We start from the raw sequence: 16292 nt of genomic DNA, 5'->3' as shown, positions 1-16292 counted from the left end.
AAACCTCTGTGACTGATTAATTTAAAATAATGTCTTTGTTTCAATGAGTTAAATATGTAGTAATCTGGAATGATTACTTTATGAAGGCTTAAGAGTACATTTAAAATATAAAATCAACTTAGAAATACTGATTAAGAAAATGTAAAACAGGGAAGAGCTGCATCATGCATTCCATAATATTTAATACTGTATTCAGCAGGGGATGGTAATCATATGATTATACAGTAACTCCTTGCTTAATGTTGTAGTTATGTTCTTGAAAAATGCGACTTTAAGCAAAACAATGTTAAGCGAATCTAATTTTCCCATAAAAATTAATGTAAATGGGGGGGGGGGGGGGTTAGGTTCCAGGAAAAAAAAATTTGCCAGGCAAAAGACATTATATACATGTACAGTATACGTTTTAAACAATTTCAAACAAACAATATAATACTGTACTCAGCAATGATGATTGTTAAGCTTGGTTGAGATGGTGGAGTCAGAGGTGGAAGAGGGTAGATCGTCCGGCTGCTCCTCTTGCTGTTCTTCCTTAACCGTCACAACTCGAAAAAACATATCTAGAGATGGTTGTTTTGCTTTCCTTTTTTTTTCTTGGTAAATTTCTTTATAGCAAGTCATTAGATGACCAACTCCCCTAATCACTTTGGAGCTGCGTTCCCTGTCAGGATCGTCATCACTAAGGATCTGCAAGCCAGCTTCAATCATTTGGAAAGCTTCAGAAAGACGTTTGGCAGTCAAATTTTGATGGGTTGGTTCTTCTTTTACTTCTTGGCCCTCGTCTTCCATTGCTCTCATCATGTCTAGTTGCATCAGATCTTCATTGGTTAGCTCTTCTCCATGTGACTGCAGAAGTTGTGTAACGTCGGCTTCTTCCACCTCATCAAAACCCGCTTTCTTGGCCAAGCTGAGAATATCTTTCTTCATAGCAGGAACAACATCTTTAAATCCTTTTACGTCATTGACACATTCAGGCCACAACTTCCCCCACACACCGTTCATGCATGCCTGAGTAACTTCAGCCCAGGACTCACCAATGTTATTGATGCACTTGAGGATGTTGTAGTCACGCCAAAATTGCCGAATCGTAGGCTTGCCTTCTCCATCAGTGCCTCTGATGAGCTGGTCGAAAGTACGGCGTAAGTAATATGCCTTAAATGCAGAGATGGCTCCTTGGTCCATGGGTTGGATGAGTGATGTGGTGTTAGGTGGCAGAAAGACAATTGTGACGTTTTCGCACAGGTCGTCCAGATTGATTGGATGAGCTGGTGCATTATCAATAAGTAATAAAATCTTGAAATCAAGATTTTCGTTGGTACAGTATTCCTTCCATGCAGGGACGGCATAGAGAGTCAGCCATTCTGAAAAAATAGCTCCAGTTATCCATGCCTTCTTATTGGATCTCCAAATGACCGGAAGGTCTTCCTTTGAATATCCCTTGAGAGCTCGTGGTGTTTCAAATTGGTACACTGTCAGCGGTTTCATCTTCATGTCTCCAGCAGCATTACCACCTAGAAGTAAGGTTAGGCAGGCTTTAGCTGCTTTAAATCCAGGCGCTGTCTTCTCCTCTCGGGAAATGTAAGTCCGTTCAGGCATCCTCTTCCAGTAGAGGCTCGTTTCATTGACATTGAAGACTTGCTTAGGTGAATAGCCTCCTTCCTCAATTATTTTCTTGAGATACTCTGGGAATTTTTCAGCTGCTGCAGTATCGGCACTAGCCACCTCACCGGACATCTTCATGTTGTGCAGGTGGAAGCGCCTCTTGAACCGATCAAACCATCCCCGACTTGCCATGAACATCTCTGTCTGTGATCCTTCACCTTGGTCTCTCTTTAATTTGTCATACAAACTTTTTGCCTTAGCTTGTATCACAGGCAAACTTAGAGGTATGTTCCGCTGGTTTTGGTCCTCTATCCACACTGAGAGAAGACGCTCCATGTTTTCCATCAAACTACTTCTTGATCGACTTATTTTAGTAGCACTAAGCGGTGTTACACACCGAGCACTAGCCCTGATCTTGTTGGCATTACTCCGAATTGTTCTCACAGTGGTCGGAGTGAGACCTAGAGTGATGCCAATGTCTACCGCACGCTCACCTGCATCAAAATGCCTTAAAACATCTAATTTAGTACCCAAACTAATGGTTTTCCTGGTTTTCTTACTGCTAGTGGTACTGCTACTACTAGGCACTCCACTATGACTTGCTTGGCGTTTTTGACTCATGATGCTGGGTGATACTGTACAGTACAATCACAACAAGCCCTTCACCATTACATTTAAAACAGACTTGCACAGGGTCACTGGAACAATGTCCTATGTCAGCTCCTTGAGCCCCTTCTGTTTCTTGCTCACGCACGTTAGCAGCGGCTTCCCTTTCCCCAAATCTCCCTGCAGTCACTAATCAGCGGTTTGTCTGCGGATCTGCTCATGAACTTCTCCTAAAGCAGCGTGTCGATATCCGGTGGGATATTTCTTAGGGAATGCCTTGCTGCTAAATGATGAAATAGCACTTGGCTGAACCCTCAAGGGTTAACACGTTGTTGTTAATGTAGCCTCACACTCTACATAGCAGCACAGATGGAGGCAGGAGCGAGGAGACACAACAGACTCACGGCAGTGGCTGCAAACACTTCCCTGCAGAAACTGAAGTGATGATGAACCCACGCTATCCCGGCCTGCTGGAGCGCACCACTCCCTCCTTCGGACAGCGCATGCACTTGCTACTCTTCACTCCCTTCAGCCTGGAGTGGTTGGGGTCATGCAGCATCAATCAACTATTGAAAGGGAAAGAATTTGGAAAACCCATGTCATTCTCCATGGTAATCTGCTCCCCTACTGAAAGCCCTTTGGGTTTAGGCTAAGACTAGTAATGGAGTCAGTTTCACTTGCAGGTTCTGCTGGAGGACCAAAGGCCTGTCTTCCAGTGTGCCCTGGAAAAACCAGCCCTGCTGTACCTCCCATAGTAACCATGCACGCAACACCGGGGCAGCACTGCAGCCAATGTAGCTGTGACTGTTGTAAGAGGAGAAAAATAATGTTTGCTGCAGGGCTGTGCCCATCCCTGCTGTGTGCAGGCGGGGGCAGAGACATGCAGCTGGCATTGAAGTGAATGGCAAAGCTCCCATGGATTTCACAGACTTTCATGGGAGTAGGGCCAGGTTCTGTGCATCCCTACACCGCTTCTCCCCCTTGCTAGAATGAAGCAGGCGCTAGAATGCTATTAACTTGCTTTGGGCGGGCTGCCACTCCCTGTGTTCCTACCCCCCTCCCGCAAAGGGGGGGAGCGGATGGAACGTTGTGTCGGCAGACGCACGACAGTAAGGCGGGGCTACCACTGTGCAGCCCCTGCAACTGCTTTGCAGGTGGCCGGTAGCCTCGGGCGGAGCCTCCGCAAGCGCTCGGCATGGCGCCCTAGTCCCAAGCAGTTCCATCATGACTAAGGGAAACCATCCAGGGCCCATCCCTTTGGGATTTACCATGATGAGATGATGACCAAGGTACCAAGAACTGTTATTTGATGGCAAAAATCCTTTGGATTCTGCATGTCTCTCTTTACCCCATCTACCTTGTTACGTACTGCCTGGCTCGTAGAAATCCCACAGAGAAATCAGAACAGCCTAAAACACAGAAACATGAGTCCTGCAGTAACTGTCACTAATCCCATCAAGCTTGATTGTGCACAGCCCTCAGGAATGACTCAGAGTGTCACATGTGATGGCGGCTTTTATGATGTGAATTCCTGTTCCATAGCAACTGGACTAAAGCCACCCCTTGTTTCACATGGGCCACCAAACATGGTAACGCCAGCTATAACATGCTAAGACTTTTCAGTCACTGCCAGTCTGCACTAGATTTAAACTACACCTCTATCCCGATATAACGCTGTCCTCGGGAGCCAAAAAATCTTACTGTGTTATAGGTGAAACCGCGGTATATCGAACTTGCTTTGATCCGCCGGAGTGCGCAGCCCCGCCCCTCCGGAGCACTGCTTTACCGCGTTATATCCGAATTCGTGTTATATCGGGTCGCGTTATAATGGGGTAGAGGTGTATTTTAGTCTATTCTATACAGTTTCTTATACCGCACTCATCACGGAAGTACCTGTGATCCGCAGAAGAAAAGCTCTGGTGTCCAGTTACCAATCTCCCAACTGTTTTGTAAAAAGAATTATATGTGATCACACTTACCCCAAATGCAAGGCTAACATGTACATTACATATTAGCAGCATTTTAAACAAGAATTTTCAAAAAATCCACAGCCAGATTCTGCTCCTCTTATCTATCTATCACACTTATATGGTCCTCATTACCATAGCACTGAAATAGCACCTCACATTCTTCAATGACAGGTTTCAGAGTAGCAGCCGTGTTAGTCTGTATCCGCAAAAAGAACAGGAGTACTTGTGGCACCTTAGAGACTAACAAATTTTGTGTATATATATCTCCTCAATATATGTTTCACTCTATATGCATCCAAAGAAGTGGGTTGTAGCCCACGAAAGCTTATGCTCTAATAAATTTCTAAGGTGCCACAAGTACTCCTGTTCTTTTTTACATTCTTCAATGTATTTATTCTCACATTTTTGATGCAGAGAAGTGTTACGATCTCTATTTTGCAGTCACACAGGCAGTTTGTGGCAGAGCAGGGAACAGGTCTTCCAAGTCCTAGGCGAACACCCTATCCATTGGATTATCCTTCCTCTCATTGAGTAGTACCTTGTTCCTTGAGTAGCCTCAGTAATGTCAATGGACATTCTCATTCAGCAAAATGTTTCTCAATCTGAGAAAGTGAACAGACCCTGAACTAAAGGCTGGGCTATAAATATACATTGTTGTCAGCAGAAAAGTGATCATCGATAATGATAATTATCAGATCATTTCTAAAAAAAAAAAAAAAAAAAGTTACTTTGTCTCCCCTACGCTTTCCTTTCTCATTAGAGTAACTCCTCACTTAACCTCATCCCGGTTAACATTTTGTTTCATTATTACATTGCTGATCAATTAGAGAACATGTTCGTTTAAAGTTGCACAATCCTCCCTTATAACGTTGTTTGGCAGCCGCCTTCTTTTTCCACTGCTTGCAGGAAGAGCGGCCAGTTGGAGCTAGTGGTGGGGGGCTTGGAACCAGGCTGGACCAGCAGCCCCCCCATCAGCTCCCCTAAGTTCCCTGTGCGCAGCCGCTCAGCAGGCTCTCAATTGCCGGCAGTTCAGCTGCCCCTCCCCCCACTGCGTGTGCTGCTCCTGCCCTCTGCCTTGGAGCTGCTCCCGGAAGCCTCCTGCTTGCTAGTGGGGGGAGGGGGGTGCTAATGTCAGGGTGTCCCCCTCCTCCCGCTCCCGTACCTTATCTCCACAGAGAGGGGGGCTCAGGGCTCACCACACCACAGCACACCACACCACAGGGTTCAGGATGGAGGGAGCTTCCTGGCAGCAGCTGCTGTCTCAACTTGCTGATCTAATTAAAAAGGCAGAGTACTAAGAGTGGGGTCAGCGTACTTAAAGGGGAAATGCCCCTCTCTCTCTCTCTGACACACCACAAACAGGGTCGCCCTTAGGCATACGCAGCTGCGTAGGCCACCCGAAAATTTGGGGCACCCCTGGGTCTTAGTGTCCACCCTCCCACGTCTTCCTATCCCTGTTCTGACCCTTCCTGCAGGCTCCCACAGCTAGCTGCTGTAGCCTGGTGAGTCTTCCTCCAGAGGGGATCTAGTAACTTAAAAGTGAAAAAGCCTTCCAGCCTGCCAGACCTATTAGCACAGGGTGGGCAAACTATGGCCCACGGGCCGCATCCGGCCCTTCAGATGTTTTAATCTGGCCCTCAAGCTTCCACCAAGGAGCGGGGTCCGGGGCTTGCACCTCTCCAGCCAGGGGCTTGCCCCGCTCCACGCGTGCTGTGGCTCCGCATGCCTCCCGGAAGCAACGGCATGTCCCCACTCCGGGTCCTATGCGTAAGGGCAGCCAGGGGACTCCCCTGCAGCGCCGCCCCCGCAGCTCCCATTGGAACCACGGTGCCTGCTGACGGGGCAGCACGCCAAGCCGCCTGGCTGTGCCTCCGCACAGGAACCAGAGGGGGGACATGCCGCTGCTTACGGGAGCTGCTTGAGGTAAGCGCTGCCTGAAGCCTGCACCCCTGACCCCCTGCTGACCCCCAACTCCCTGCCCCAGCCCTGATCCCCCTCCCGCCCTCCAAACTCCTTGGTCCCAGCCCGGAGCACCCTCCTGCACCCCCAACCCCTCATTCCCAGCCCCACCCCAGAGCCCGTACCCCCACCTGGAGCCCTCACCCCCCTGCACTCCAACCCCTTGCCCCAGCCCAGAGCCCCCTCCCTCACCCTGAACTCCTCCTTTCTGGCCCCACCCCAGAGCCCGCACCCCCAGCCAGAGCCCGCACTTCCTCCCGCACCCCAGACCCCAATTGCATGAGCATTCATGACCCACCATACAATTTCCATACCCAGATGTGGCCCGCGGACCAAAAAGTTTGCCCACCCCGTATTAGCACAACATTGAAACTGTTAAAGAGCCATTTAAATTAAAGAGCCGTTCAAGTAATGAAGCCATGTAACAGGTATTTGACAACCCCTAGATATATACTGTCAGTTTCTGAATTTACTGACAAGAACAGTTGTGCATTACTTAATATTTACTCAGAACATGTTAGTCTACAGGACCTTAGTTTAAAATTTGCTTTAAAAATATTTCATTAGAAGATTGCTGAAGATTATAAAATCATATCTCTAAAAAATCCTTGCACAGATTTTTAGATACACAATCTGAGTATTCATCTTTAGCCTTAAATGCTTGGATCTTCAGACATATCGTTTTTTAAATAAATCCTTCAAAAGACCACCCTTATCTAAAATACACATTTTAATTTTAATTACTATAGTACAAAAAAACTTGCTTCCAAAGTCTTCCTGTCCTTTCTGTCCATCTCTTTCTCCCTTCATCCCCCCGTTGAAGAGAGCCATTAAAGGGACAACACCCCTTTCCTTCCAGATATCTGGACAAATGAGTTTCCCTTTCTTTACTTCTGACTATTTGATGAAGTAATTTTAAGAGAACCCTCTAGCAAAATCAGTACCTTAGTAAGATATAAAATCCTTTGTTATGCCTAAAATCTTTGGAAACATATTTTTTAAAGTTGGTGAAACTTCATAAACATGTCTATTTATTGTTATGGAGATCACACAAAGTAGATTAGTGTTCCCTTTTTCTAAAAGCAATGAATATTGTTATGAACACACTAAACCTCTGTGACTGATTAATTTAAAATAATGTCTTTGTTTCAATGAGTTAAATATGTAGTAATCTGGAATGATTACTTTATGAAGGCTTAAGAGTACATTTAAAATATAAAATCACCTTAGAAATACTGATTAAGAAAATGTAAAACAGAGAAGAGCTGCATCATGCATTCCATAACATTTAATGTTGTATTCAGCAGGACAGATGACTTGCTCTTACTGCAAATTTTTGCAAATAAATCTCTGACAAACTTCAGGGTATATCAAAATACCTGTGACTGACATTTTTTATTCCCAAATTTAGTGCTTTTAATTAGGTACCTTCTGCATGTTCAGTCTTCACCATCTGGCATGCAGTGGAAAACATGCTCCATTTTCTTTTGAAAAAAACACTCTTCTGCAATTTCTTTCTAATGTCATTTGGGTCAGGTATTTGTCTGGAAGGGGGTGAGCAGGGATGGGGAGGGAAGAGAGGAGGGAGATAGTGGGGAGAGGGTGGGGCCTGGGCAGAGTGGTGGCGTGGTCTGGGGCAGAGCAGGGGTGGAGTATGAACGGGGCCACAAGCAGAAGAGTTGGGCTGGGGAGCTAGCCTCCCCAAGCGGCAGCTTCACCCACCGCCTATGACAGCAGGTAAGAGCGGGTCGACTCCCACACACCCAGTGTGTGCTGCAGTGTCCTTAGGCAGGGGCCATATTCACAGAGCAGAATGCACTGGCACCGTGCATTCTGCGTGAGGGAGAGGGTACGGGGGTCTCTGCAGGGAACTGTGACTCTCCGCCACCGTGAGGCAGGCCAGGTGGTTTGGTATCCTTGCTGCTTCGTCCCTCCGCCCCTCCCCCCCCGGCTGCGAGCCCTGGCTGCCATCGTCGGGCACAGGGGCACCAGTGCGTAATAGTGCGTAGGGCCCCAGAAATCCTAAGGACAGTGTGCTCTCTCTCGCTCTCTCGCTCTCTCTCTCTCTCTCTCACACACACACACACACACACACACGGTGTGTGTCTCTGTCTCTCTCTGCCATGCTGTGTCTCCTCCCTCCATTCCTGATTCCTTGTAGAGTGTAAGGCTACATTAACGTGTTAACTCTTGAGGGCTCAGCCGAGTGCTAGTTCATCAATTAGCAGTAAGGCATCCCCTGGGAAATATCCCATCCTCTTCCACCCTCTGACTCCACCACCTCAACCAAGCTTCACAATCATCATTGCTGTGTACAATATTAAATTGTTTGTTTAAAACTTCCACTGTGTATATGTCTGTCTCTCTCTCTCTCTCTATATATATATATATATATGTAGTCTTTTGTCTGGCGAAAAAAATTTCCCTGGAACCTAATCCCCCTATTTACATTACTTCTTATAGGGAAATTGGATTCGTTTAACATTGTTTCGCTTAAAGTAGCATTTTTCAGGAACATAACTTCAATATTAAGCAAGAAGTTACTGTATGTGGTTTTGTGCCTCTTAACTGCTAACCAGTTAATAGAAACCATCTGTGATGTGTACAACTTGACAACTATAGCAATAAATAGCATGAGGAGCTCTGCACTGAAATACACAGAGTACTTTTAAATTTTATAACAGAGATGGGAGGTCCTGGAACAGACAAGACTATTGATTTTTGTCCATGTTAGTAACGTTAATGTGAGAAATGTATCATGATAATATTATAATTATTGTTCTACTCTCACTGACCATAGCTATCTAAAGAGTGCTGCTTGTTTGCCCATGGCTATCCCCAGATTCCCCTGCTTTATAATTACAATTGTCAGACATCTGGATCCAGCTGCCACCTGAAATAATTATAGTAAAGATGGATGAACAAATATCCCAGTATAATTTGTCTTTTACAAACTATAATGTAGATCAAACTCCACCATTAAACAGAACTTATGGCCTCATTGCTTCACAGGCGGAGGTATGCTGTGTGTACTGGATGAAGAGTACCAGTTAACCTCCACCACAGTCCCAGCATATGCAATTGTATGTGATGAGGGTAGCTACCTGATGCCCTTCAGCCCCAGACCCTGCCAAGCCTCCTCAACCTCAAGTCAGGAGGTTCACCAGATACAGTGAAACATGGAACCAGGTGAAAATAAATCTGACTCCATACTTGTTTACAATTTCTGCAAACAACTTGCAAAGGTAAGTAAACAAAGGTCCATAGAGTTTGCCTGCAGAACTGTAATGTTGAATATGAAAAATGATGATCTGGAAGAGGAATTGAGCAAATAGGTGGCAGCATTTGCAGAGGACTCTGGGAAAGTTCAGAGGGACCTAGCCACGCTAGGTGAATGGACAACATGATAGCAGATGCAATTAATGTTGGCAAAAGCAAGTCATTCACAGTGAAAGGGATTATTTGAACTACTCGCACATACCTTACTGGCTTCTTAATTAACTGTAACAATTCAGAAAAAGACCTGAGCATCACTGTGAACAGACCAATGGAGACCTCTAGTCAATGTGCAGCAGCAATCAAAAAAGCAAATGCCATGTTAGGATGCAAATAGTTGGAGAATAATACTGAAAATATTATAATGCCATTATCTGAATTAGTGGTACACTCCAACCTGAATCACGTGTTCATTTTCCTGGTCACCATATCTCAAAAAGGAGATAGCAGAAATACAGGACAGTCACAGATAATGATGAGAATAGTCCGAGGCAGAGGAAAACATTCCTTCATCAAACACTTAGAAATATCATTAAACCAATATCACATTACTGAGTCCTGTCTTTAGATACACGTATTCTTAATTGTTCCAAGCCAAGAGACCAGATCTAAAGACAGTATATCAATCCGATTTTACATATAAAAGGAATATGAGCATCAAGGAGAGGCAGATATATTCTCACTTATTAAAAAAAAGTCACCATGTTTTCATATGTTAACATTGTTTGCTCTAAGTTTTGTAATGCACTTAGTACCTGGGATAGGTGCAGGGAGAAAATTTAAATATATTTTTATTTTTAAAATTGCCCTTTAAAAATAAAGTATTACTTATTCTGCCTATATTTTTAAAGGAAGGACATTCTGCAGCCTGATTTGAACTTCAATTTTTTTTTAAATCAACCGTTTAAATCAATCACTCTAATTTTAAAGCATTACATCATATTGTGAAAGTGTATTTGCAGGGGATTGGGTGTGGAGTTAAAAACAAGGCATTGTAATGTTCATTGTACCAAACCGACCGCTCCACCATTAACACACCAGGGAACTAAGCATGTTGCTTTCAGCACATGGAGACGGGATGTCTGAAAAGGGTTTGACACCACTCCACGATGCAGGGCGGCAATTATACCAAGGTAGGAGTCCCTGCAAGGTCCTTTAATTGTACAATCCAACCACAGCTCCCTTTTTCATCCCCTGCAATATATATATATATATACACACACACCCCGACACACACAGAGTGTTCCGCAATGCCATGAGCCGAGCCGGTCGGTGGCAATCACACCCATGCAGTCTCCTCCAGCCGGAGCTGGTGCTTAACTAGAGCATCCTAAGAGGCAGCACCGCCCAGCTGGCTGCGTGCAGCACAGAGCGCTGCAAGACCCCTCCTGCGCCGCGCGGCAGCCGGGGCACTGCTTCTCCCGGGATGCGGGAAGGGCAGATGCTCAGCCAGGCAGAGCGCGCGGGGATGGACCGCACCAGTGCCTGTGTGTCTCTGCGGGAGGCTGGCGGAGACGCATCCCTGCCCGGGAGGGGGAGCGAGGCAGCGTGCCCGCGGCACTGGGCGGGGGGTCGCGGGCTTACCCTTCTGCAGTGTCTCTGCCTGCCTGTCTCCGGGTGTGCAGCCAGCCGCCCGGCCGTCAGTCCGTCTGCCCGAGCCACGGAGCCAGCCCTCCCCAAAACAGCGCTGTCAACAGGCAGGTCACTCCCCAGCTAGGCGGCTGCGCAACCTCAATCCGAGTGCTGAGCACGCTGGGACTCGTAGTTCGGGCATGGAGAGGGTGCTCCGAGAAGCCCAGGGGGTCCTAATACTAGGGGATCCCACCTCCAGCCTCCCAGCTCCTTTGAGCCCCAGGCAGCAGCATCCTCCCTCCACAGGACCGGGGACCATCTCCACCACCCCCATCTGTATCCTCCTTCCTCCACCACCACAGGACTAGGGACCCTCCCCACCACCCCCATGTGCATCCCCCCTCCCTCCACCACCACAGGACCAGGGTCTTTCCCCACCACCCCATGTGTATCCCCCTCCCTCCACCACCACAGGACTGGAGTCCTTCTCCACCACCCCCATGTGCATCCCCTCTCTCTCCACCACCACAGGACCAGGCACCATCCCCACCACCCCATGCTGCACCCCACTCCCCTCCTTCCCCAGATCAGGAGATCCGTCTCTCTTCCCCTTCCTCCTCTCCATTGTCCCCATGCAGTATCTTCCTCTTCTTTCAACAGCCAGGCTAGTCTCCGGGGTCCAATCTTCTATTATCCTCTCTGCAGAATCCCCTTCTCTGACAAAGATTTCAGACTAGGTAGTATGGATTGTATGGTCACACTTGCATGCGCATATTGCCCCTGTGTGGAAGCTGTAATTGCAAATGGCCAGTTATACACCTGGTTGTGCCGTCAGTGCATTTGCAAACACACAGTCCTGGCACTGTGCACAGAAATTCCAGGTGCAGTTAACAGCTGGCTTGACAAACACACATTTTATCAGAATTAAAATACCCTCCTACCCAGCTTCAAGAACAGTCTTTTTGGCTCACTAAACACCTGGCCACAGAGAGTGAATTCCAGAGGTGTGGGTGATCCACAGAGAAAGCTCAGCCTCTGCTCCTCCAGAGGTAAGTTTTAAAACCTGACTGCAAAATCGGTTTAGTAGACTGTAACCAGAAATGCAGAACACAGAGTGGAAGCAAAGCAACCTCGGAATGACTGGTTCCCATCCATTTAAGACTTCGTAGAGCATAAGGAACACCTTGAAATCAAATATTTTGGGTTTACCCTCCAAATTTTGGTTTACCCTCCAAAGGGATGTGTGCACTTGAGTAACTGGGCAGTTCCTTAGCTGAGCCTTCCTATGCAGAGCTGATCTCAGCATCTGTGTGTAGCTGCAGCTGGGTGTGTCCCTACCTGTATATGTGCTGGAGGAGGCTTGAGAGCCTGTCACAGCAGTACAGTATAAAGGGAGCCCAGGCGGGCTCAGTGGTACCCCAGTTCCAGGTAGCACCCTGGGGGGAACCCGTCATTGTATACTACATGGAAGCCGAGTGTAAGTCATAAAGTATAAAAAAGCTGAAAATGACTGAGAACTTAAAAACTGGACAGTAACTTACTGTGAATCCCAGCGATGATTGAACCTGGTGGTATTTTAAACAAAAAAGAGCTCTCAGCCACACTTGTAGCTGTTTCCATTGTTCCACAATGAGTCAGACATTCTAGGTTTCAGAGTGACACACGGAATAACAATCCTGGAATCTTATTATATAGATCTCTTATTTTAATATTATATATTACATTTAATAGTTTATATTATATTATACTGTTTTGACATTGTTTACAAAAGTCTCAATATTATTGAAACAAAACATTTTGATGTTTCCAAATTGATTATTTGTTTCAGAATTTCTGTTTTATTTTGACTCTTTGTTTTGATTAAACAGAAAAACAAATTTCAAAATGTTGTAATTTTCCATGGGAACAAAATTCTGTTCTCTGAGCGCAGACACTAGCACTTGCATTCATGAAAAAGTAAGATAGCCCTGGGTCTTCATATTGATAGCTTTGCAGACCAGAGGGCTTTGTTGTCTTCTCAATGGCTGTCTATGCACATTGAACAAGAGGGGTGATAGAATGAAACCCTGCAAGAACATGTGTATACAAGTTCTTGGGATGGAAAAGTAAATATTCATTAGTACCTTTTGGGAACTTTCAGAGAAAAAAAGAATGTACCAATTTGAAGGTTGCTCCATTCACTCTCACAACCAAACCAATTAAATCTCAATATCAAACTCAGCTCTTACAGTAAGTAAAATCAGAACAAACACTTTGCCAGTGCCCATTGCTAGAACATTGAACAAACCATAGACAACAAAGCTATCTCCACATGAGGATCACACCTAAAACAGACTGGTAAATATCAAGGATACCTGTGGAATCAACTTCCCTGGTATTTATGTGTAATAAGGCATGTATTCATTTACTTAAATAATGTGAATATTTACAGTGTAATGTTATGGATGTCTTAACTATGATGGGGATACTGGAAAGTGTCTTCACACAACCCATCCTTTCATCACTCATAAATATCAATGGTTATCAGAAGAATCAGCCATTGTGTACTTTCTATTTACAATGAACATAAAATTATAAATTACTCTGCGTTTAGTAAATAAATACAGATCTAACATAGTAACTAAACTATTTTGGAAGATCTTTGGTTAATGTCTAACTCTTATGAAGGCAGTTTTATTAATGGTTAGAACAAAGGACTAGGAGCAAGAGATCTCTGGGTTTTAATGAGACAAAGCCACTGGATACTGAGCTCTGTGTGCTGAGCAGCTCGGTATTGGACAGTGGGTGTTGATCAGACACCATTTGAGTGCTGAGCACTAGGTGGGGAGCCAGTAGGGGCAGAGAAGTTTGGGCCACTGGACCAATCATTAAGATGTCCATGTGTTTCATGACAATCTGGCTGGAAAGCTGGATAAAAAAGCAGGACCTGACTTCACCTCACTGAAAAGCAAATGCTGGATCTGAGCTTAATTTTCCTGTGGGAATAAAAAATGCAACTTTGAAATGTAACAGCGTTAGCTTCACTCCATACACTGTCAAAGGCTTCAGGAACAAGTGGCAGGACCTTTGGTAGGAAGAAAAGAGAAAACTCACTCATGACAGTGACAGAAGTGGGCCAACTTGGGCGCTTCAGTCACTCTGGTTGGGAAAATACTAGTATACACAATAACACAGTGTACAGAGACAGCCACCTCCTTGAAACGCCACATCCCCAAGCTTCAGATGACATGAGTCTCAGATCCATACCAAACCACTCCAACATTTCCCATAGGAAATGGGCCAAAACCAGAGCCATGTATCCAACATCTCTCCTTTCTCCTTGTCTTGAACAGCTTGGCTAAAATTGGAAGAAGATCTGAGCACTCTTAGTTTTGATTATCTGTGTACAGTACTAAAGCCAATGGGGGAAAGCAAATTCAAATTCCTTTGAAATGAACCACTCTATAAACAGTGCCTCAGATCTAAGATGATGTTTGTCAGTGAATTTTGGATTAGGTTTTGAGTTGATGCTGGATTGCAAGCATTTGCTGCCAAGAGTCATAGTTGGGGCCAGTTTAGGTGTATGGTTGGGGCCAGCTAGTGGGCTTTTGTTAGCCATAGGGTTGCGGCTGGATATTTTCACTATGGATAAGGTTTTCACAAGGATGAGTCTTGGGTCTGGAGGGACTGGGTGGAGAGAATTGTGAATATGCAGTGGTTAAGGACCTGGCTATAGGTTGGGAGCAAACTGGACACAGAACTCCAAAATCAAAGACTGGCCTTGCTAAATCCAGGATGACATCATGCTTATTCAAATACTGATAAGCGAAAATATGAAGTGTCAACAAAGAAGCAAAGTTAACTTTGTGCGTTTGTTCTCTGATAAACTGCTTGAAGTTTTCAACTCTGCCCAAAGTCTTTAGTCCCACCTTAAAATATTTTTGACAAGTTGAAACTGTATCTGTTCATTTGTACATAGAGATACCCTCCCATAGTGATTTTCCCTTTCCTTTTTGTTTTGTTTTTGCCAATAAATTACTTTCGTATCCTTCCTGTTACAAATCTGACAATCTAGGGCCTCTTTACAGTCTGTGTGAATTGGCTGGAAACAGTATTATTTTCCCCGCTTTGGCTATGATTTTTTTTTCAATTGTTTCTTTTTTCCTTTTACATCACAAACAGAATTTGCAATCAAACAATTAGAAACATGAAAACCAATCCTAATCTCAAAAATAAAATGATACACAAAAGAGTGTATTGAATCCGATCCATACACACAATAATATACATAATACAATAATACATAAAGATTTATACAATAATACATATGCAGGTATAACAATAAAACTACTCCCCCAAACCACAGTATATATACAAAGGCAAGTAGCACTGTATTTCTATATTTTCCTTTGTATATTTATATTGTATATTCTGCACTGCAAAATAATTCTTAGTTTTCCCAATATCACTAGGTTGCAATTCAAAGGTATCCAACACAGCCAACAAACCTGATAATTGTTGTGCCCCAGGTTCCCAAGATCTCTTTGCATCAAAGTTCTGAGACAGATTATTGATTGTATTTGTACTGCATGAGAATCCATACAGCACTTAACTCTCAAAAGTATGTCTAGAATGTACTAGGCTCTGTCTAAATCTCCAGATGGATTGTTTGGGGGATCACTCTATTCTTCTGTTGTACTGGAGGGGGTATTCCCAGGACATTTCAACAGCAGACTAAATCATTTATTTCTTTAAGGATAACCCCAAGCCAGATTAACCATCCACGCAATTTGCATAGGGATTGCTCATCTGCAAAAAAGAGATTCACCTCTAAGTGGGGCAACTTTAATGCTAACATGGGATTCTACAGCAGCCCCACTAACTCTGAATCAGGGCATTTCCTGCCCTCTCCTGGACCAATCCTACTTACTTTTGGGGATCCACAGGCTGGCTCCAAGTCCACAAGTGGAGCATGGATTATGAATAGCTAATGTTATTTCATCCCCATTTACGGAGGACTAGCTCAGGGGAGAACGGGTTCAAGCAGTACAATCTGGGTTGCAGCATCTTAAACCTCTGGATCATAAATGTGGGTGTCCAAAAAGAAAATATGGCTGTCACAACTATTTGTAGCCAAAATTTATATTTGTTTGTTTTAAACTTAATTGTTCCCTACTCCCCCACAGTTTTATAGATTATAAAGCCAGAAGGGACCATTGTGATCATCTAGTCCAGGGGTCGGAAACGTTTGGCACACGACTCGCCAGGGTAAGCACCCTGGCGGGCCGGGCCAGTTTATTTACCTGCTGACGCGGCAGGTTCGGCCGATCA

The 16292-nt window shown here is 44.9% G+C and overlaps 1 protein-coding gene across 1 annotated transcript; it reads right to left on the bottom strand.

Annotated features, from left to right (window-relative positions):
• Window positions 1-438: 438 nt before the first annotated feature.
• LOC135885082 (tigger transposable element-derived protein 1-like) lies at window positions 439-2220 on the bottom strand. The gene has a single exon (XM_065412712.1). It carries the CDS (start codon window positions 2218-2220, stop codon window positions 439-441), a length of 1782 nt encoding a protein of 593 aa, XP_065268784.1.
• Between the last annotated feature and the right edge of the window lie 14072 nt (window positions 2221-16292).

The sequence above is a fragment of the Emys orbicularis genome, chromosome 10 (genome assembly GCF_028017835.1).
Source record: "Emys orbicularis isolate rEmyOrb1 chromosome 10, rEmyOrb1.hap1, whole genome shotgun sequence".
Classification (NCBI taxonomy): Eukaryota; Metazoa; Chordata; order Testudines; family Emydidae; genus Emys; species Emys orbicularis.
This window is presented reverse-complemented; position numbering and strand designations above follow the sequence as displayed.